The 21012-nt window shown below is 37.8% G+C and overlaps 3 protein-coding genes across 5 annotated transcripts; all 3 read right to left on the bottom strand.

Annotated features, from left to right (window-relative positions):
• Positions 1 to 270: 270 nt before the first annotated feature.
• hkdc1 (hexokinase domain containing 1) lies at positions 271 to 7419 on the bottom strand. Its single transcript, XM_079473008.1, has 18 exons — positions 7202 to 7419; positions 6035 to 6197; positions 5798 to 5946; positions 5541 to 5660; positions 5268 to 5363; positions 5083 to 5182; positions 4808 to 4991; positions 4497 to 4652; positions 3427 to 3660; positions 3051 to 3355; positions 2737 to 2885; positions 2530 to 2649; positions 2045 to 2140; positions 1857 to 1956; positions 1591 to 1774; positions 1103 to 1258; positions 660 to 893; positions 271 to 577 (listed from the first exon to the last, which is right to left on the bottom strand). The coding sequence occupies exons 1-18, from the start codon at positions 7262 to 7264 to the stop codon at positions 427 to 429; spliced, it is 2760 nt and encodes a 919-aa protein (XP_079329134.1). The 5' UTR covers positions 7265 to 7419; the 3' UTR covers positions 271 to 426.
• Positions 7420 to 8220: 801 nt separating this feature from the next.
• Positions 8221 to 14995, bottom strand: supv3l1 (SUV3-like helicase). 3 transcript variants are annotated; one of them, XM_079473006.1, is made up of 17 exons: positions 14694 to 14995; positions 14417 to 14536; positions 14084 to 14305; positions 13826 to 13903; positions 13533 to 13640; positions 13336 to 13450; positions 13046 to 13214; positions 12833 to 12944; positions 12667 to 12744; positions 12416 to 12507; positions 12007 to 12187; positions 11794 to 11887; positions 10709 to 10928; positions 10510 to 10590; positions 10247 to 10423; positions 9746 to 9894; positions 8221 to 9626 (listed from the first exon to the last, which is right to left on the bottom strand). In XM_079473006.1, exons 4-17 carry the CDS (start codon positions 13857 to 13859, stop codon positions 9236 to 9238), a joined length of 2001 nt encoding a protein of 666 aa, XP_079329132.1. In that variant the 5' UTR covers positions 13860 to 13903; positions 14084 to 14305; positions 14417 to 14536; positions 14694 to 14995; the 3' UTR covers positions 8221 to 9235. The 3 variants fall into 3 exon arrangements, with proteins under 3 accessions (XP_079329132.1, XP_079329131.1, XP_079329130.1); XM_079473005.1 differs by having other exon boundaries at positions 14084 to 14536; positions 14694 to 14943; XM_079473004.1 differs by having other exon boundaries at positions 14084 to 14943.
• Positions 14996 to 15321: 326 nt separating this feature from the next.
• On the bottom strand, positions 15322 to 20951 carry vps26a (VPS26, retromer complex component A). The gene is made up of 9 exons (XM_079473007.1): positions 20775 to 20951; positions 19822 to 19971; positions 19668 to 19743; positions 19075 to 19231; positions 18093 to 18257; positions 17854 to 17960; positions 17247 to 17315; positions 16730 to 16872; positions 15322 to 16603 (listed from the first exon to the last, which is right to left on the bottom strand). The coding sequence occupies exons 1-9, from the start codon at positions 20775 to 20777 to the stop codon at positions 16490 to 16492; spliced, it is 984 nt and encodes a 327-aa protein (XP_079329133.1). The 5' UTR covers positions 20778 to 20951; the 3' UTR covers positions 15322 to 16489.
• Between the last annotated feature and the right edge of the window lie 61 nt (positions 20952 to 21012).

Raw genomic sequence — 21012 nt, 5'->3', positions numbered from 1 at the left:
AGACTTTATTTATTATCCAGAATTTTGTTTTATTAAGTAGTTCCATATCAAATAAAAAAATGTATGCTAAATACTGTTTTGCCATTCCACTGCACATCAGGTGGTTAACCCCCTGGTTAAGCCTCTGTGCAACATTCATTCTGACTGCTCATGCACAACTGCTCACTGAGTCTGAACAAAAGAAGAGCAAATGAGGGAAAGGCCTTCAAAGAGGCAATGCAGAGTACAGTGAGCATGGAAACAGATAACACGACGATGCTCAACACAGTGAACATGAAACCCAAACAGGTACATTTTATTGCAACTAAACATTTTATAACAAAAGCAACAATACAATTAACACTTTTTGCCAAAGCCCATAAAGCCACATTATATACAAAAATTACAATATTGAAATAAAACTTCTGAAATCAGGTGTCTGAGGGTCTAGTGAGCATCTTGTTTTTCTCTATGATGCTGCCGTGCGACAGCTGTGATCAGTGCTGCCCCTTTTCCGCTGCCATCCTCTGACAGGATGAAATCCACCACACACTTAGGTGCAAGCTGCTTGACAGTATCCTTCAAGATGGCAGAGAAGCTATTTTAAAAAGAGAAGTTAAGTTTAGATTTGAATTCCTTCAAATGTATCAAATCTATAAGACCCACTGATCTATACTTACTGTGGATGTAACTTATAAAGGGTACCATCCACTCCTACGGTTATCTCAAGATGATCCAACCCACGGTTCTCTCTGATTTTGTCCACAACGGCAGCCATTCCTGCTCCACAGAGCTGAGCTGCCCGGCGGGACACAGCTCCACACACTTCCTTCACGATAATACTGTCATCACATGTGCTGTCCAGACCCAGCTGCTGCAGAATTCCCCTCACCTGCAGTAGCGCCAGACGGTCACTAGATGAAAGGAAGACATCAAAAAGTTGTACAAATACAATAAATGTGAAAAGTCTATACTCAAAAGTCAATAGGCAGTTTATCAAGCTCACTTCAAAGCAGTTTTTATCTCTGCACAAATAACATTAACAGCATATTCTCCCTCCAAGACTTATGAATGTACGTGGTTAATGTCAGCAAATTTGCACAAAAATGTCAAGGATGTTTACCTCTCAATCTGTGAGAGGAACTTGGTCTCAAAGATGCCTTTGGTCTTTAAGCGCTCTGTGATATGACCTCGAAATAAAAGACCTTTTTTTGTAAGGTCAAGGAGGATCTGCCTCACAATCTCTCCCAAATACATTCCACTGGTCATCTTTTCAAACCTGCAAACAGAGAATTTGTTTATGTACAAAATTATATACAAAGAATAATAATAAATAGAAATAATAATTGTCTCAATAAAGTAAAATAATCAGTAAAATCTTTGTATTATTTTTGCCTGCAAGGATAAAGGTTGGACAACGCTGTAATACTTCGAAGTGCTCTTGGTAGTATAGTGCCTCCATGTGGGCAAAAAAAGTGATACAAGGTGAAATCTAATATTTGCATTTCACTTATACACTGAGGTGTACAAGGTATATCAAAATTTAAACTTGAAAATAAATAATAAGTGAACATGGCATATTTATTGAACAGAAGCATCTAAAAATCGTACCTTTGTTTGCCCACATTAAGTGACCCTTCATCCACCTCTCTGTCGTATCTGGTTCGGATGTTCTCAATATTATCGTTCTCCCCAAATCCCCCCCACTCTGTGTTTATACACATCTGCCCTTCATCACCATCCACAAACTCAATGTTCTTCATCTCCTCCATGTAACATACGTTGCTGCCCGTTCCTGTGGAATGAGAATCATATAAACCGTGTAGCGATTGTTTTGTTTGGAAACTACGGGACATGAATTTAGGGCGAACACATACCAGCAATAAGACCGATCTGGCATTTAGGGTCCTCATATGCGCACGTCATCATGGTGCCAACTGTGTCGTTCACTATAGCAACGATATCTAGGTCAAATTCCTGAAAGAGCACATTGACAGATATCAAGATCAGACCATTTCCATACTAGCAGTTAACTTTGTTGTTGTTGTCATGTTAGCTTTCTTACATTTCGTCTTTTGATGGCCTCTCTTAACATATCCACAACGTCCGACCCCTCACAGTCCGTTGCTTTGAAGCCTTTTGTCCAACAGACCAAAGATCCCTGAACAAGCGGACCATACAAGAGGCAATGACTATGTGCTTTAAGGTGTGTATAAAAACGTTTCAGAAGTTTTGTATTTATAATTACTTAATGGCACTAACTTAAAGAGTATTGCAATAAAAAATGAAACAAACACAAAATAAGTGTTACTACTTTTAATTTACCGATACTGAATAGTTACTCAATTCGCCACAACATTATCCTTTTTCAATATGGTTAACAATCTTATTTTTGTCCAGAGATAAAAAATACACAAGGGTGAATAAATAAGATGTATGCGGACTATCATGGAAATTATATTTTGGTAAGGATTTGAAATTTTTCAGATTCCCATATTATTCATTGTGGCCACTAAGGAGTTGCAGTAAAAATAAACGTAGAGTTTTTACCTGGTCAATACCTGACTGACTGCAGGGGAAAGAGAAGGTGAAGCCAAGAGGCAAGCGAGTGTTCTTCATACCCATGTAGTCCAAGAAATCTGAGATACACTGACCTATGTGGTCAAACAGCTGCAAGAAAAAATGTTTGATACATTTCTTTCATGACTGTGAATGGTAAAATGAAAGGATACAAGGCTATCATTAGCACAATTTTACCTCCTCTCCAGTGCCTTGCATGATCTCATGTGGGATGGCATAAATTTTGTTGTACATCCGGACAGAATTATGCATGCCAGTACGTATCTTAACCACCAGCACACGGAAGTTGGTACCTCCGAGATCCAGGGCAAGGAACTTCCCTCTCTCTGTGGAGTAACAACATTCAGCTTTAGCTTAGCCGGTCAATTAAATCATGACTAAAATACATTATCATTCATAACCCTACTGATGTCTCTGGAACAAATAATATCAAAATAACATTGGTGAAAAAGTAAATAAATACACAAAAGGTGATGGACATTTAGCCTCACCTGTTCCATCTGGAGTCCTGTAAACATACGTGGGCAGCATTTTCACTGAAGCTGTGGCGTGTGAATCTTTCCTCAAGCCTCGCTCCAACTCAATTTGCATCTTCTCCTTCACTTCCTGCAGCTGTGTGAAGTTCAAGGCAAAAGTCGCTAGGGTGCCATCGATGTCCTGACGCTGTGACGCTAACCGCTGTGCCACTGCAGTTACCATCGCGGCACCTTTAGCGCTGCCACTCTCAGACAGCACGAAACGCACATGACAGTCGGGTACCAAGTGTCGCACCACTTTATGGAGTCTTTTGGGGTACCTGGAAAATTCAGATACAGGTATAAAAAAAGCTGCAAAAATATGCTGTGAGAAGCATCTGAAGTAACTTACTGTGGATGTGTTCTGTAGACCGTTCCATCCACTCCCACAGTGGTCTTGAGGGTCTTCAGCTTTTTGTTTTCTCTGATCCGCGTGAGTATGGCAGCCAAGGCGGCAGCAACCAGATTAGCTGATCTGAAGGAGACGATGGTGCAGACGTGCTGGACAGCGATGCAGTCATCATCAGAGGGATGAAGTCCCAGCTGCTTCAGGAGGATCCTGGTGTTCTCCAAACCATCTTTATACCTGGAAACATCTTCTAGTTAGAATACACAATACGTGTAACTTACCACAAATTAAATTAAGGAAAAACCCAGCTGTTAAAAAACAACAACACATCACGTCAACATGTTGTGGTTAAGATACAGATGTGGTGATGTTTCTACCAAACTTCTTAACTATGTTTTCCAGGAAAATGTGCTCAACCAGCATAACAAGAAGAACAGTGCTGGTTCATACACAAACACAAAAGGTGCTTCAAAGGGTTCATCGATGCCACCGAAGAACCTTTTGGTTCCATAGAGAACCTTTAACATCTGAAGAACTGTTCTGTTTCACAAAAGGTTCTTCAGGTTATAAAAATGTAAGAAAGAGCTAAAATGGTTCTTCTATGGCATCACTGTAAAGAACCTTTTAAGCACCTTTTTTATTAAGAGTATAAGCTAGCTCTGCGTCTGATCCAGCAAAAACTAAACAGGACTATTCAGGAAATTCATGCTCACTCTTAAAAAAGGTGCTTCAAAACGTTCTTCGATGCCATAGAACTTTTAACATCTGAAGAACGTTTTGGTTCTATAAAGAACCTTAAACATCAGGATCTTTGTGGTGAAAAAATGTGGTTCTTTGTGGAAACAAAACTGGTTCTTCTATGGCATCGCTGTGAAGAACCTTTAAGCACCTTTATTTTTAAGAGTGCTGGTCCAAACTGGTCGTCTTAGCAAATAGATTTGATAAATAACATGTAGAAACATAAAGAATCAATAATGGTGATTAATACTTTAGGATTCATCAAAGCTATAAAATTGTATGGCTTATTGTAACCGAGTCAATATCTGAATATATTCATCTGTATTGTTTCTTACTGTTCAATTAAACAGATATAGTTCGTCTGGAATTTTCCCTTGGTCCTGAGATCATCTGTGACTTCACCATTGAAAAGCAGACCCTTCTTTGCCATCTTCAGAAGGATCAGTCTCACAAGTTCTCCCATATACATTCCACTGATCATCTTCTCAAATCTGGAAATGACATAACATGGCAACCTTTATAATATTAAAGTCTGGTTCATTATGGCTCTTAAAAAGTCACATAAACTGAAAAGCACAAATTCAATGCCCATATGTGGAATACACATTTATTTATCTATGCTTATGTTGTCATTTACAGCACTTACAGCTGTTTTCCTGGATTAATAGAGGCAGCATCAATTTCACGGTCGAAATTTGTGATGAAATCGTCAAGCACACCATCATCTCCAAATGCTCCCCATTCAGTGTTGATACACATTCTGCCTTCATCTCCCTCCACAAGGTCAATGTGTCTCAGCTCCTCCATGTAACACGCATTAGTGCCGGTACCTGAGGAGGAAATATTGTTCGTGTGTTACAAAAGATTACAGTTTATTTTTAAATCTATTTAAAAGGTAATGTTAGGCGGGTGAGATCTTACCTATAATAACCCCCACCTCACAGTTGTGGTCATCATATCCACAGGTCATCATGGTCCCTACTGTGTCATTGACCATAGCCAGAACATCTACATCAACACCCTTCACACACACAAATATGTCTTCTGAGCAATACCTTCGGCTATACGTAAACGCTTATGATTTCAATCTGAAGTCAAATTCATACCCCAACTTTGTTAATAGCTTTTCTCAGCGACTGCACCACATTTGTTCCTTGAACACCTCTGGCCTTGAAAGTTTTTGACCATGACAGTAAGACCCCCTGTGTGAAAACAAACAGAAAAGGGTCAGTAAGGAGATTGAAATGCTCACTTATTCTTTTCACTGATGAACTGATGTCAATATACTAACAATCCTTCGAGCCTTTTGACCACAAAATAAAAAAATGTAAATGAAAGAAAATGACTGTACATGACAATGTGTCAAAATGCTGTTTTACCTCATCTATTTTCGACTGGGCACAGGGGAAAGAGAAGGTAAAGCCAAGAGGTTTTCTCTTCTGATTGATATTGTGCTTCTGTAGAAATGCTTTTAAAGATTCCGCCACATGATCAAAAAGCTGCAAAAAGTAGAGAAAATTGAAACGAGGATTTATCAAAAAGGTACATACATCTCTACTCTTTGTTCATATCTCAGGTATATAATAAACTTTTGAATGAATAAATGTTTAGCTGAAGTGTGGAAAGCAGCGATCACCTCTGAACCTTTTCCATTAATGATCTCTTCAGGGATGGGAAAAGTTTCACTCTCCATCTGAACGCTCCTCTTCCCATTCTCTGAAACTTTCACCTGTAGTACCTTGAACTTTGAACCCCCCAAATCCAGTGCCAGGAATTCTCCCTTTTCTTCAGGAGAAACGCAAGACAAGGTCAGTAACAGCTTCACGTGAGCCTGAATATTTTTCAAGAGTAGCAGTTTGTCATGTAAATACACCTGAGCCATCTGGAGTTGAATACACGTGGGTCGGGAGCATCTTCACTGCGGCGGAAGCGTTGCTTTCACGTGACAGTCCTTTCTCTATCTCCAGACGAAACCGAGCTGATATGTCTACCAGCTGATCATCAGACAGCCGCATTGCATACAGATATCGGTCTACCTGTTGAGAAACACAACTATTGTACAATTGCATGGCATATATGCGTACGTTTTAAGACTGGATGGAAGACACTGACGTAATACATTTTAAGGCATTTAAAGGAAAATTAACAAGCAAAGAAGTAATACTAATAAATTCAGTGACCAATGCGTTTATATGACACAGTGATAGATAACATAGGTGTGTTTCTGAAGATGTAACACTGTAATAAATGAATACTGTTGTAAAATGTTACAAACTATCAGTCTGAACACGCCTGACTCAATTTACGTTTCGCAAGATTTTTTATATAAAACATTAATATGGAAAGATCTAACAGTTTATGGGTAGTTGACAGACTAATATGCAAATGTATTCTGTGTGTGACGGCAATAATGTAGAAAAAACTAGTAATGAAGATAAATATTACTAATAATAATATTAAAATTATTTAATATTAACAGTTTATTTTCTAAATGTTGCTATGTCACACCAGGTCACTACACATGTATGATCTATGCATCAACTACATATATAGATTGTAGCTGAATACACATATTCAGACGTGGATTAAAAGAAAATCGCTGTACATATTCAGCTCACAAAAATATTAAAGGTGTGACTGAACGTCCTTGGAAAGTAATTAGTCGTGTAAATATAGATGAAGAGGTCAAAGTCCCATCCTCATTGTTAGTGCCTGTGAGATAGAGTTAATGATTCCACAGGCCACAGTGGAATCACATTCTTCATGAACAGACAAGATCTGACAATACACTGGGTTAGGCTTAAACAAACTCTTACCGTCAACATAGAAAATAAGAGAGGAAAGAACATCATCACAGACACTTTAACATAAGAAGAATTAACATCAGAATTCATTACCATCCCATACCGTCATTTCAGAACCTGTAACCTGAACAAATGGGGGAACCGTATTGTGGATAGTTTATTCGGCTAGACGATTTTCTGTGTGCAAATTAAAACTTTTTAGTGTAAGGTTGAGATTACTTTAAACGTTACTTTACCTTTTTAATCTGATCCTCCTTGAACTTTGTTAAATAAAACGATAATAAATGCACGGCAAACATCTTGTCCTCCTGAAGCAGGCCGTGTCCTCAGATTTAAAAACCTCTTTGCTTATTTAAAAACAGAAATGTCATCCAAATAAAACAATGTGACCTCTCTTTAAATCTAGCACCTAACACCCCAGGTCTTTCCTCTTATGAGTCAAAGTTCTTCTGACAAAGTTTTTATTCTACATATGAGCATATGTTTTCCCCTCCCCTTTCCCAGCTAAATCATTAATGCCGGAGTCTTGCTCCAACCCCTCTGCTCTCAAATCTCTCCTAGCAATGTGCTTGGCTTTACTCCAACAGCACACTTTCCTTTGGGACCTGCCCGGTGATCTGTACCTAAAAACTGAGACAATAGATCTAATAGAATCCTTCTGTTCAAATTGAATATGTAAACATCCTTAGTTTGAGGGCAAGAGTTACGGTGATAAATCCAGAACTTGTATCTCGATTCAACAGGAGGGAACTGAGAAGATCAGCGAGTAGGAGAGATGATATTGTTGCCCAGACTGATGAAATGACTGTGAATTGCTTTTTATGTAAATGCAATGTATATAAGTGACAGGGTTAATGTTTAAGCAACAAGTTTGCGGGACTAGTTTTCTATGCATTTCATACACACTGAAAAACATGACAAAAGTATCAGTGTTCATAGATTAAGATATGGTTCAGGAATTTAGCTAATATGGTTACTATAGTAACAGACAGGGATTAAATGGGGCTTTCAGCAAACACAGAGAATAAGGTCTACCAAATATCAGTGTTTCACTCCATGTGGAATCTGCATTCATCCTGAAAAAAACTAACCTAACATCATGCAAAACAAATAGCATTCAACCCTGTTGGCCAAAGTTGTTGTAAGAATAATGATACATTTTTGTATTTGTATAAAAATATTATATCAACTTATCAATCACTACTATTATGGGGAAAAACTATGTTCTAATGTGTGATGTCTTCAGGCTACATCTGCAACTCATGCCATGTTTTTATTTTATTAGAACAATTGACCAAACGTTGCGTTTATCCACTACTTATTAATAAATAGTTATTAAATTTGTATAATATTTGATTGACAAAATCATATCATCACTCATCAATTTGGTAACAATATGCTGCATCCTCATATAAAACTAGATATAGTTTGACCTCCTAAATGGGACAAATCCTTTACATTTATGCATTTGGCAGCCGTCTTTATCCTAAGAGAATTACAGTGCATTTAGTGTACATATATCTTTTTTTTATCAGTATCTGTGATCCCTGGGCTAGAACCCGTGACCTTTGCCTTGTGAGTACAAAGCTCTACCAAGTAAGCTCCTGGAACTTATTTAAAAATGTTTCTAAAAATGTTTAAGTATCTGCTCTCTCCAATTTACTGAAAAACTTTGTGTGACTTGAAGTTTTAAGTTCTATTTTGCACTTTATTGTTGCCATTAAAAGACAAACTAAGATAACCAGTTCTGTTTTGCATTGATTTTTTAAACAGACCTTTACATTGACCTTGAGTGTAAAAGGCTGATGCAGTAAGGTGCTTGCTGATAAAATCGTTCCACATGTGAGCTGTAGTATTTCATTGGTCAAGCAGAGTTACAAAAATAGCATCGGATTGCAAAATGTTGCTAAATATAGAACAGGGCAAATACAAATTATTGGCTTTTAACTGGGTGACAAGATAACTAGGTCATAGGATAGCCTATCTTACACTATTTAGATTTTAATGAAAACATTTCTGAATTATGAAAAATTAAGGATATTTTTATAACAATAACCATCTTCTGTGGGGGTCAGGCAATAGCATGCCATAAAAATATCAAGTTTATTTTAACGGGTAAAAGTATAGGCCTCTTTATATGTGCAGCAAGATTTGTCAATTTCCCTCTATCTGGCTCACAAGCTCGCAATGCACGAAATACAGCCACACTGCTTTCTTGTTAAACATCACCTTCCCAAAAGTACAGAAAAGTCAGTCTGATTCAAAATAGTTCACTTTTTCTTTCTTTTCCCTTTGACCTTATTTGTGGAAATGGAAGAGTCTTCATTTTGGCTCTGCTCTCTGATCCACTCTTTCTGCAGTTGCTGTAATAGCTCTTCAGTCAGTAGTCCATCCCGCACCAGCTTCGAGCCCAGGGATGAATCCGTCGCCACGTTCTCTTCTCTTTGATTCTGGGCTTTTGATAGACGCCCCCTCCTCACTGGTGGTTGGTACGAACCAGAAAGTCTAGTGGAGGTTGCGGGCGCTGTAGAAGAGGTTTGGTTCTCCGTGGCACGGATAAGCCGTGTGATGTTACGCACACCTATCTGGATAGTTGTGTCCAGTTCCTTTTGAATCTCACGGATGAGGTTGGCATCTGGAAACATGTCCATGAAGCGATAGCTGTGAGAGAGCAGCAATTTAACAGAATTACCATTTGTGGTACCACACTTTACGATTATTGCTGTCTGTCTTTAAGGATGCAAGAAAACATTTGTAGCTATATTCTGGGGGGGATATACCTGAGCCAAAGGTAAAGATCGAGCACATCATGAACAGCTTCTAGGTGAACAAGGTCCTTGATGTTTTTGGGAGGGTTCAGGGGCCAATTCACATGTCGACATACCCAGTCAAATGTAAGAGGCTCATCTCTGCTGAACTGTCTGGCAAACTACAGAGGACACATGACAAGCATCTTATTAGACCTGTTTATAACCGAAAACAATGTTTAGACATATTTCCAAATAAACAGAACTGCTGTTATTACTGTGAAACAAGAATGCCAGTGCTAATGCATTTTCACTGCGTTGTCTAATGGTTTGCATTTTCAGTTCCCCAAAACCCAGTTTTCATATAAAAGAACAGCCAAAATGCATAAAACGATTTGTGTAAACGGCCCTGATTCACATTTTTAAATATTCAAGGTCAAATGGTTAAACTTAATTTTAATCCTCTGAAATCCTTTTCACTATGAACTGTGCATATTAACAACTCAGATGGTTCAGAAAGTTTCTGTTTCTCACCTTGAGGAAGGATGTGCACACAAAAGGTTGTTTCTTGTTGATTGGCGCAGTGCAGAACACATAGCGAGTGCGCAGATTCAGAGGAATATGCTGGATCATATCCGCCAGGAATTTAAAGTCATCAATGTTGCACACAAAGTAAAGTCCATCCACTTGTGAAAGACTCACAAATATATCCTGAACAGAGGTTCAAAATGTCCAAGACAAATTAACATTTTTAAATACACACACACACAAAAATCCATTTGGATATGGGCACCTACAATGAGATTTGAGAGAGTGGCCTGGGGAAGATGGTAGGCAAAGATCTCTATCTGCTCTGCTGTAGGATGTAATCCTGCGACCTGTGATAAAAACATTAATGAGACTTCATGAAATGAATTCAACATCTTACTTGAAATATCAGAAATAAAAACAGGTAGGCTACTCTCGTCTACCGGATAACTTTAAGACTAGTCTCACCTCAATGGGGTCAACAGGTTTCCCCAAAATCTCCTTTAAAACAGGCAAGTCGTCTCTTTGCATAGTGGTGACCTCACCCTCTTTAAAAACAGAGCTGAAGCGTCCCGCTCGCCCAGCGATCTGCAGTGCCTGTGAGGTGGAAATGGTGTCCATCTCCTTTTCTCCCTTCTCATTCACATTTGGTTTAACCAGAGAATTAAAGATGATTCTCCTAATGCTCCTAAAGGATGGTGGGACAACAAAAGCTTAGTCAATGATACACGAACCTCATCTGAAATGTACTTTGCATTAATGTGTGCAACGATTCAGCATATCATCTGAAGGACAGATAATACAAACAGATACAGTAGCGGAAAATGTTAAGAGACCACATTTTTTATTAATCAGTGTTTCTTGATGTATTGTAGCCATTCCAGTCCAGTGTCTGTTGAATTCCAACAAAACCCCAGGAGTGACAAAGTCATCCAACAGCAATATGAAAGACTGTCAGCATGAAACATGAAACTGTCATACAAATTGAGGTTATCACATAAACAACTTTCCCTCAATACATGTCGAAATATTACTGTTGCATTGCTTAAAAGTGATTATGAGCTCATTTTCTTTGTAGTATTTGAGGTCTGCAAAAATACACAGCATATTTTCTGTTTCTCTAGTGTTCATTTTCTGGGGAAAATAATTATTAGAAATTTTGGAGAAATATTCTTAGTAGTTCACAGAATGAAACAAAAATGATCATTTAACCTAAACACATAACTAAAAATAGTGTGATCATTTAACCTAAACACATAACTAAAAATAATGAATTCAGAAAAACTGAAAATTATTTTGAATTGTTCTCAAATTCTTTTCCTGGCTGTATTTATCAATCAAATCACTGAGTGCGTTTACATGCACAAAATGAACAGATATCTATAACCTGTTTTCACGTGTTCACATGCATAGTCATAAACCGGCTACGCTGAAAACCACGTATACATGGAAATTTGAGTTTACATGCAGTGCAAAATTGGAGTGATGGGCAAAAAACTACCTCTGCCGATCGGTTTTTGACCTCAATGCTACGGTTTTAAGAAATGACTTACAAGTTCAGACCCATTCCGATTGCATCTGTGGCAACAAGGATTTTGCAAGGGTCCTCTGGATCATTAAACTTCCTTGCTTGAGCCAACTTTGTGCCTGTTGACCAAACAAGAAGTTATGAAAATGTGATGTAATGTCAACATGGCAATACGATTTTACCACAGACAGTTCAATAACCTCTCAGATCATAAATGACACATCTGAACAAATCCTACCAGGAGGCAGACTGCCATAAATAACAGCACACTCCAGTCCACGGATCTCTATCTGCCTGCTGATGGAGTAGATGTCATTTTTGCTGAAGCATACGATGCAGTCCCCAGGCTTCAGATTATCTAGTGATTCCACCGCTTGATTTGAGATTGAGAATGGAGTCAGCCTCTTATAATTATGAACCTTAGAGATTGACAACAAAGCATTTAATTTAGCTTGGTTTGTCACACCATTAACGAAACATTAAGTAGATGCCTTTATCCAAAGCAACTCACAAGTGAGGCAATAAAACAAAGCAAAAATGTCCTGTTGTACAAAACAATGCTGAAGGTTACATTGCACCGAACCTGGTTGGATAAACAATCCCCCTCTTAACAACGGTTATGATGAAGAACTGCATCTCAGGCTCACCTCAACCTCTTCTCCGGTGGTGTACATGAGTTCAGTGATGAACTCAATTGCTGCAGACTCTCCACACACATGAATTTCTTCAGCACACAGTCCTTTTGAGGAAAAGTATAAAACAGGCATTTTCATATCATCTTTCATTTCATGCATCTTTAACAAAAGCCACTAAGAAAATAAAAGTGATTAACAGGCTACATGTATATGTAAATTAGTCCTCATATTTAAATTTCAATGTCTTTCCAAAGTGAACCCACCAAGCAGAGCTCTTGTCCATGCCCACCCTCTGGAAGGATCTCTGATCATCTGAATCTCATCTATGACAGCCACTTCATCTAAACAAAGATGATGCATTGGATAACTTTCCTTTATTGTCAACATCATAAATTAAAAATGATCACAGATCACGATTTCTATACTCACAAGGTGTTATAACACTGCACATCTCTATTGTACTGGCGATGTGGTCAGATTGCTTTCCCTCTGGATCAACAAATATCCTTTCTTCTCCTGTCACCAGATCACATGGCACTCCCTAACGGACAATCATACATTGGGTCACTCATTTATTACATTGACTACTAATGTGCAACAATATTTCAAACTAAAGGACACTGGTTTGAGTGAAAGACTTACTGCGTCATTACTCTTCTCATAGATTTCATGGGCCAGCAGCTTTAGAGGTCCACAGTACACTCCAGATTTGGCAGCTAGGTATCTCTGAATGGCATGATAGGTCTTCCCACTGTTTGTAGGTCCGGAATGAAAAATAATCTTTCTTTGAATAGCTCTGGCCTCAGGATACCTGTAAAGCACAATTATCACATGTTCACTATTGGTCAAATACTTGCAAGTGTGAAGAAAGATAAATGTTGTCGTTCAAGAAAAGGTTAATGTTTTGAGAGAAGAAATTAAATTCATAGTACCAGTTGACAGGGACTCTCAAGTCACTGATCTTGCGCAAATCGTCTATACAGTCCAACATAGGAAATATCTGCTTAGCATGTCTCATATAATATGGGAAAATATCATCAATGTGCCCTGGGAAAGGATACAAAAAGACAACCGGGTTAGGGTTGTCTATGGATGTTGCCAACTTTATTATTTTTTTGTAAATACTCACCAGCTCCGAAGCAAATATCATTAAGAATAATGTGCAAATCAGCACTTAATGAATTTATTTCCAGCACATACTTCCTAAAGCTGACAAAGGCTTGATGAAAGAGACGGGCTGTTGAACAACAAACATATAAAACAAGAAAATTATTTTATACATGCATTATAACAGAAATATCATTCATAATCATAACAGATTCATACAATGACATAATAAAAGCATACTTTTTGATCTAACAATTAGTTATAATAAACATAGGACAATGGCATCCCAGTGTGTTACACAAAAACGAAACCTACCATCGAGCCCTTGGTCAGCAGCCAGTTTTTGCATTTCTTTTCTTTTGTAGAATCTATTCAGTACTTTAAGTAGTTCACCTGTCAGAACGAGTAGAAAAACAAGTATGTTTTAAATTATAATATGTCTGATTCTGACACAGTTTCCTAGAATCGTTCAACTTCTTGTTAGATCAATATGTTTAACCAGTTATCGATTATACATTGTACAAATAACACCTTGTCATTAATAACAGATACATTGCTAAACATTCACTTTACTTTTGTCTAGTGGTTGTGTCAACTCTGCACCGACTGTCCCGTTTCCGCCTTCATCACTTTTGATGGCGAGAGGTACAAACAGTGAGGTGTCCAGTGGTCTCGATGAGCCGTTAGAGGATGAATGCCTGCTCAGCTGAGCAAAGTTTTCACATGTTGGGTTTTTAGGATGCAGGAAAGCGTTGTTTACTGCTCCAACAGTTGATGAGGTAGTGCTAGCGCATACTCGGTATCGAATATTAGAGCGCGACAACAAATAAATACAACGATTTACCGACATGTTGAGTTTCCTTAATAAAATATGCAATCGCACAGTTCATATTATAAATGTCATACTTAAAATCAGAGTTAGTTACACTTGACGATAGAAACAGTGCCTAGGATGCCAAGGAGGTCACAATCCCCACAGTTACAACGTGCAAAAGGCCCCTAGATCGTTGGTGTCCAACGAATTGCCTGTTTTAAAACAAATAATAATTTGAACATGAAAGCCAACATTTGCGAATTAAAAGACAACTCGTCCATGTATGTACTATACAATCCTGTATGGAGAGAATACGTTTTCTTTCATATTTTAAATCGGAAATGTTATATATTTTTTAAAGTGGCATACACATAAACTACTGGAGGAGGCGCTTCAGCTGTTACAGCACTGTTGCGTTGTGCGGGGAAAATGAAACCAAAGACCTCTAAAAAAGAAAGCCTGCAACCATTAGCCAAATATTTAGCTCATGCCCGAAGACCGCATCGAGAGCACAAAGGAGGCACTTGCGAGGAGACTTTTGAGCGCTAATAAGACAAATGGGACACTTTACGGACTCGTAGACTTGGCGAGCATGCGCAATTTAAGGCAACGAGAACGCAAGTGCGCAATTGGGGACAGGGCCTATATGATTGGTTGAGGGTGCCTTACGTAATCCAGGTTAGTGTTTTCCCATGTTATTACAGACACTCCCATCTAAGAGCATCAGTGCTGTCCTGACTTCAAATGAATGTAAAAAGTGAATGTTACAGGCATAATATATTTTTTATATCGTGTCTAAGAATGATACATTAATGGTATAGAAATATCTGAAACAAAAGTGTAATTTGTAGTTTGACAGCAGTTAAATGAATGCTTATCGTTCTGTATGTGGTCGCCTTGAACGTATTTAGTCATTTGGGTTAGTACACCTGTATTGTAAAACAATGCTCTTTTAACGCTAGTAATAGAAAGAAAATATTCCAATGAAAAATGTTTTAAGTACAAACTTGCTTTTTTATTTGATAGTTTGGCAGATAAACAATCTATGGCGGAATATGTACAATTGTTCAAGATGTACAAATGATGCAGTTGCCTTTACCACAGCTTCGATCAGTTTTTCGAAACACGTTTTAGCTTTTCAATAGTGACACCCAATATTTATATTAGCAGACATTTATATTAGTACTAGAGTGCGAGTTTTAAAATCAAAACAAAAAGTTAACAGCTTCCATATTCACCGTATAGACCACGAGACAGAATGTAAGAGTCTAAATAAATTATACAAGAGCAGGACATAAGTGACAAATTGATAACCCCTTTCAAAAAAACTTTAAAGCAGGATGACAAGCGAGGAATATAACAATTTTACTTTATCTATGGCCTATCAAAAAAGTAGGCATTATGCAATGTGAGTGCAGTGTAGTTAATATTTAGTAGTGAAGAATCATTCAAGACATTCAGAAAACTGAACAAGAACTTCAAGTTGCCCTCTTTAACTACTGTGTTATTCCAACCTGGTCTTATAAGTTGAATATAAATATATATATACCCAAATACACGAATGGCTTCTTACAAAGTCCTCTTTAAATATTTCATATATATTTATATAGACGTACACCTTTAAAAAAATTGAAGAACAAAAACTCTTCTAAATAAAGACTATTTAGAAGACTATAAAAAGACAGAGAAGACACAAAATAAGTTAAATACGTATGACAACTTACAGCCTGGGTGACACAGAATGTACTGTTTTAACTTGACCTTTTTTTTACGGGCCCCATAGCCTTTATTAACTGTTGCTAGGAACTCAGATAACCAGCCAGCATGCATGAGGAAGCTCTCTAAAATGTGTTTTTGCTCTATGTGGAACATAAACGATACCAGTGAGTGCACTTTTAAAAACATTTCTTCTAAGGAGGCGTGCGACCTTTGAAGATGTGCTATATGACTGACATAATTTCCAGTGCTTTCTAAAAAGTTTCCTTGAATACTAACAGATTGCTTGCTGAGACGGCAGGGTGGATAGAGCCAATTCAGGCACAGTTCATCAGCATAAGCTGTGAGGGACGACCATGTGAACAGCGATCTGTATGTTTTTCCTCATTTCTTTTAACCCCTCACTCAGAAGAACAATCTTCCCCGGCGGGTTGCTCCAAACCCCCTGCTCACATTTCCGGCTGATCAGCAGAGAGACTCGGCCGAGACTCGGGTGACTCGTAGCGCTGATGGAAGTTTCGTTTTCGCATTTTCTCTGGTGCCTTCCTCCACAAAACAATTTCCTACAAAGAACCGGTAATTCACAAGTCATTTCTTTCTGATAATAAGTAAACATCATTACAAGAGTGGCAAACCATTCTAAACGGAAATTCTCTCAAACAAATGAAGAATTTGCAAATGCTCTGTACCTGCTGTTTGAAGTATCTCCTGTCTTCATCATCTACAAGAACCAAGTTCAGAAAGAACCTCACAGAGAACTTCTTGTTTACATCTCTCATTGTGGGTGTAAGGTCATAACCAGCCAGAAAGAGCCGAATAGGAATCGATTCACCTAGCAGAAAAGTTGTCAGGTCTTCATTACAACTGCTTATACTTTTATTATTAGCAAATCAGATAAATTTGTGAACACTATAGGCTTTCCATGTACACACACAGTTTACAGTCCACCTGTCATTAATAGTAACAGATCAGATCACTACAAAAAAATACTGAAAATGATCTCACGTCTACATACAAAAATTCAAAAGATGTCTTCATAAGATGATAATGGCGTTTTAATTAAATGAATGCCACACCACGGTCATCCAAAATTTTGTAGATGGACTCTGATAAACCCCTAAGACCTAAACCTTTACCCTTTTTTCACCCTGATGTATCTCTATTATTGGACATTGTTTAAAAAAAAAATTGTGCAGCAATGCTCACCCTTGACTGGTGCTCCATCCATAATCTCATATTTGGCCACAGTCTCAGTCTCCGTAGTTGTACTCGGACCTAGACAGGAATCATACATGTATTAAATCTCATGTCATTAAGCACACAAAGAGAAACAAATACATTTAAGTAAGGTTAATCTCATGATCAATTTCATGACTACTACTAATGTTACTGTGTTCCATGGATGATAAAATACACTGTCTCTTTCTTAACACATGTTAGAAATGTATTGCTGAAATACATTACAAATAATCAGAACTATGTAGTACTGAATTGTGGAGTTAAGCCATAAAAAAGTTTTTGACAAATTCTTTTTTCAGGATTAATTAGGCGGGGCACACAAGTGGGTGTGGTCTTAGCGCAAAAAGCGGACACGCTTTTTTTCCAAGATTTTGTCTTGATAAGAGAACTTATTTTATTTACTTTCAACAAAAAAACTTTTTTTTCTCCAATCAAATTTGGCTCGGGGGGTTAATGACACAATTTTTTTTTTGTGTGAAAAGAAAAATTTTACTTTTTAATTTAATGACACACTTTACACAGATTTATGCATCTTAAAGTCATGTATATATACATTCAATAAATAAAATCTTACCAATTCCTGTCATTTCTTTCTTTATCAATTGAAGCTCCATGTGTTGGATTTTAATTCGTACAAGCAGAAAATAAATTTTACCCACAATGACATCTTTGAGGTGATACCTGACAGGTAATATGAAGACCATTGTTAGCACAGATTTAGATTAGAATGTTTAAACCACTAAATCAAAAAACGCTGCTAAAAGCAAGTGTAACTCACACTCATTTTTAGATGAAACATTTAAGTGCACTTACTTAGACTTATTGTATTCAAATTCTATATGTAGACAGTCTTCAATGCCTACTTCCATTTTGATAGAATTGTTGACATCGGGGTAAGAGGCCAGCTGATGGACAATGAGGTCACATTCCTTTACCAAATCAGACAACCTCCTCACAATTGTGACTTTAAGGAAATATCTGCAGAGACATCAAAAGCACATAATCGTCTCATGAAATGTAAAAGGGTAAAACAGCAAGGAGATATCTTGGGTCCATTTCACATTAGCACTTTTTGTGTGCACAGAGTTCGGTTCGTTTGGATGATATAAACGCTGCCTTCCAAACCCGGGTGAACACTCGCAAACTGTACCCGAGTCTGCTCAAAAAGGGAGGTTTGGGGTGTGGTTCATGTGAATTCCAGTACGATTTGCTGCTGATATGAACGCAATCGTACCAAATCACGGAAGTGAATTAATGACGTATTATTTGGTATTAATGTGTGCTTGTGTGTTTTTCACTCACTTTTCTGACAAGGGTGACTGACGTGCTCCAAGCAGAGAGCTGTATATCTAATTTCTGTTCGCCTTCAGCGTTCTTAAGAGCATTTGCAGTACAATCATAATACAGACTAAAGTGCTGTTATGTACTGAAGCTTAGGAAACAAAAACCAATGGTTCAAAAACATAAATGTATAAAAGTGAAGCGAGCAATGTTATGCATTTTGCTGCCTTCTCCTGCGTCGTCCTTACAAGCGACAGGGTAAACGGCTGCAGGCTTGATGACGCAACAAACCACGGTTCGAACCCCAAAACATTTTTATGAATGCAGTCCAGCGGGGGCAGGGGGAGCAATTGAACTAGGGTTCGGAAAAGGCAATCATGCTAAATGTGAAACGACCCTAAAGCACCAGACAAATTACAAACATTTTCATTTTTGTCACCTCAATAATTGTTTGTTGTTGGTAATTGTGGTGCCCAACTATTGTGCACACTAAAATCCTTCAGACTCTACTAACCTCAGCCGCACATTTGCTCCAACATAGGACTCATATGGCTTTTCCACCTGCATGAACTCAAAGTCATAGCTGCGGTTCTGCGTCAGCTCTCCAGGCAGAGCAAGCTCTTTCACAAGGTTTACAAACTCATGAGTATTGCTTTTATCACTGAAGAGCTCTGCATGAGCAAACACAGACAATGCCTATATTAGTGATATGGGTTTATAGTAGGACGAACAATCAAAAAAGAATTCCAGACATAAAATAATGAGCAAAAGGGAGGGACCCGGTGTTGCATAATATGTTTGAATACAGTATGACTTTTTGCATCAGTCGCATTAAGTATCACTAATTATACTTAAAAAATGGGAAGATATTTACGAAACATGTTATAATTGAAATACAAAGTAAACAAGTATTTATTGTGCAGTATTTAAACACCCTTAAATGTACATAACAGCATAACTCCTTCACAGAGAATGTGTAGCACAGACTAGGCCTTTTTCATGTGACATCCACATGCTCTCTTAAGCTTTCGGCATAACAGAACTGTGATAATGGGTTTACAGCATGAATGCATTAGGCCAGAAAGTAACAAAATGCGTTTAACTTACCAATCTGTCCTACAAATTCAATGCGAATTCCCTGATGTTCCAGTCTCTTGCCTGTTTGTTTCACATTGATATTTACCTTGAGGTGACATAAGACAAACTGTGTAAACGTCAATATATAGACTCAAGCAAGCACATGCGATATCTGTTCGCTCACCTTTCCTGAAACCGATTCTCCATCATAAAACAGATAATGCTTTTCCAATTTCCCTTCCTCGGTCTTCAGCTCTGCTGTTTTTCTGCTTTCGGCGTCATTCAGAATTACATCGATTTCACACAAAGGACCGAACAGACCCCCAAGGAAACTCTGAAACAACAACCGAACACATATTCGCCATGCTCTCACAGGAACATACCATTTTAAATCTGCTGCAGTAAAAAGAAATCTGTCGATTGACAATATGATCAGAAATGGCTAATTAAAATGAACATTTAGAACACCTATAATTTCATTCAAAATAATGAATGTCAATCTGTTTTTCGTATTCGTACACTATTACAATTAAAGTCACATGCGTCTGTCAGCAAGTTCTGCCTCTACAAATATAAGTCACATCTAGACCAAAGACAATCATCCCTTATGGAAATAAATTGCTGACGCAATGCAAAGCATTTGAGCTGTCATATGATTTTTGCTCAATACACACATAGAGTTAATTTATATGAAATAAATTTGTGTATCACTTAAATAACAAATTTTCTTTTTTTTTGCGAAAAGCAAATTCGAGCCTGTCGAGGGTTGTTTAACAGATAGTTTGTTTAAACTGCAGTTTTTTACAGCTGCCGCTAAATGGCCTGTAGGAATTGCATGTATGTATGTATGTATGTAAGGCAATGTTTACATGCAATGTAAACAAACCACAAATTGTATATATTTCCCATTAGGAACATTTGACGGGACAGTCAGTTTACTAACAGCGAGTGTATTATCGTTGTCTGATAATAACCCTGCTTCCCCACCCTAAACGAATCCTCCAGGACTTCTATGGCCTACTTTTGGCTAGGTGAAGTCTAAACACGTTTGCCAATATTCTGAGCGTTTATATTGCGTGTTATTTAGAAACGGGGCCATAATTTGTATCTATAAATGCTGTCTGGTTTTATACTCACCATTTCAGCGCCGTAGCTTTAGCTCGACCACAGTCTTCCTATGAGTCCGCTGGATTCCTGTTTCTCTGAGCAAAACTATGTACAGGACCTACAGGAACACACAGTGAGCGAATCCAGAAACATTTAGAACGTATCCATTTGTTTTTCAAAATAAAAGTCACAGTTCTTTTATCTTGTAAATGTTATGTTTAGCTGATTCTTTATAAGGCTCATTGTTTGAGTTGAATATTTTTCAGTC

Source organism: Barbatula barbatula (assembly GCF_947034865.1).
Source record: "Barbatula barbatula genome assembly, chromosome: 14".
NCBI classification, from domain to species: Eukaryota; Metazoa; Chordata; class Actinopteri; order Cypriniformes; family Nemacheilidae; genus Barbatula; species Barbatula barbatula.
The sequence above is the reverse complement of the archived record's forward strand: the minus strand, read 5'-3'. Positions and strand labels throughout refer to the sequence as shown.

What these genes read in the sequence shown, in the direction of transcription:
- hkdc1 (XM_079473008.1), bottom strand. Translation starts at nt 7,264, where the DNA reads ATGTTTGCCGTGCATTTATTATCGTTTTATTTAACAAAGTTCAAGGAG. An exon ending in AGGAGGATCAGATTAAAAAG is followed by an intron (nt 6,198 to 7,201) that starts GTAAAGTAACGT and finishes GTTTCTCAACAG; the next exon opens with GTAGACCGATATCTGTATGC. An exon ending in CCCAGTCGAAAATAGATGAG is followed by an intron (nt 5,364 to 5,540) that starts GTAAAACAGCAT and finishes GTTTTCACACAG; the next exon opens with GGGGTCTTACTGTCATGGTC.
- supv3l1 (XM_079473004.1), bottom strand. Translation starts at nt 14,360, where the DNA reads ATGTCGGTAAATCGTTGTATTTATTTGTTGTCGCGCTCTAATATTCGA. An exon ending in ATGAGAAGAGTAATGACGCA is followed by an intron (nt 12,945 to 13,045) that starts GTAAGTCTTTCA and finishes ATTGTCCGTTAG; the next exon opens with GGAGTGCCATGTGATCTGGT. An exon ending in CCACCGGAGAAGAGGTTGAG is followed by an intron (nt 12,188 to 12,415) that starts GTGAGCCTGAGA and finishes TCAATCTCTAAG; the next exon opens with GTTCATAATTATAAGAGGCT.
- vps26a (XM_079473007.1), bottom strand. An exon ending in GGAGCAAATGTGCGGCTGAG is followed by an intron (nt 18,258 to 19,074) that starts GTTAGTAGAGTC and finishes ATGTCTCTGCAG; the next exon opens with ATATTTCCTTAAAGTCACAA. An exon ending in GGATGGAGCACCAGTCAAGG is followed by an intron (nt 16,873 to 17,246) that starts GTGAGCATTGCT and finishes CTTTTCTGCTAG; the next exon opens with GTGAATCGATTCCTATTCGG.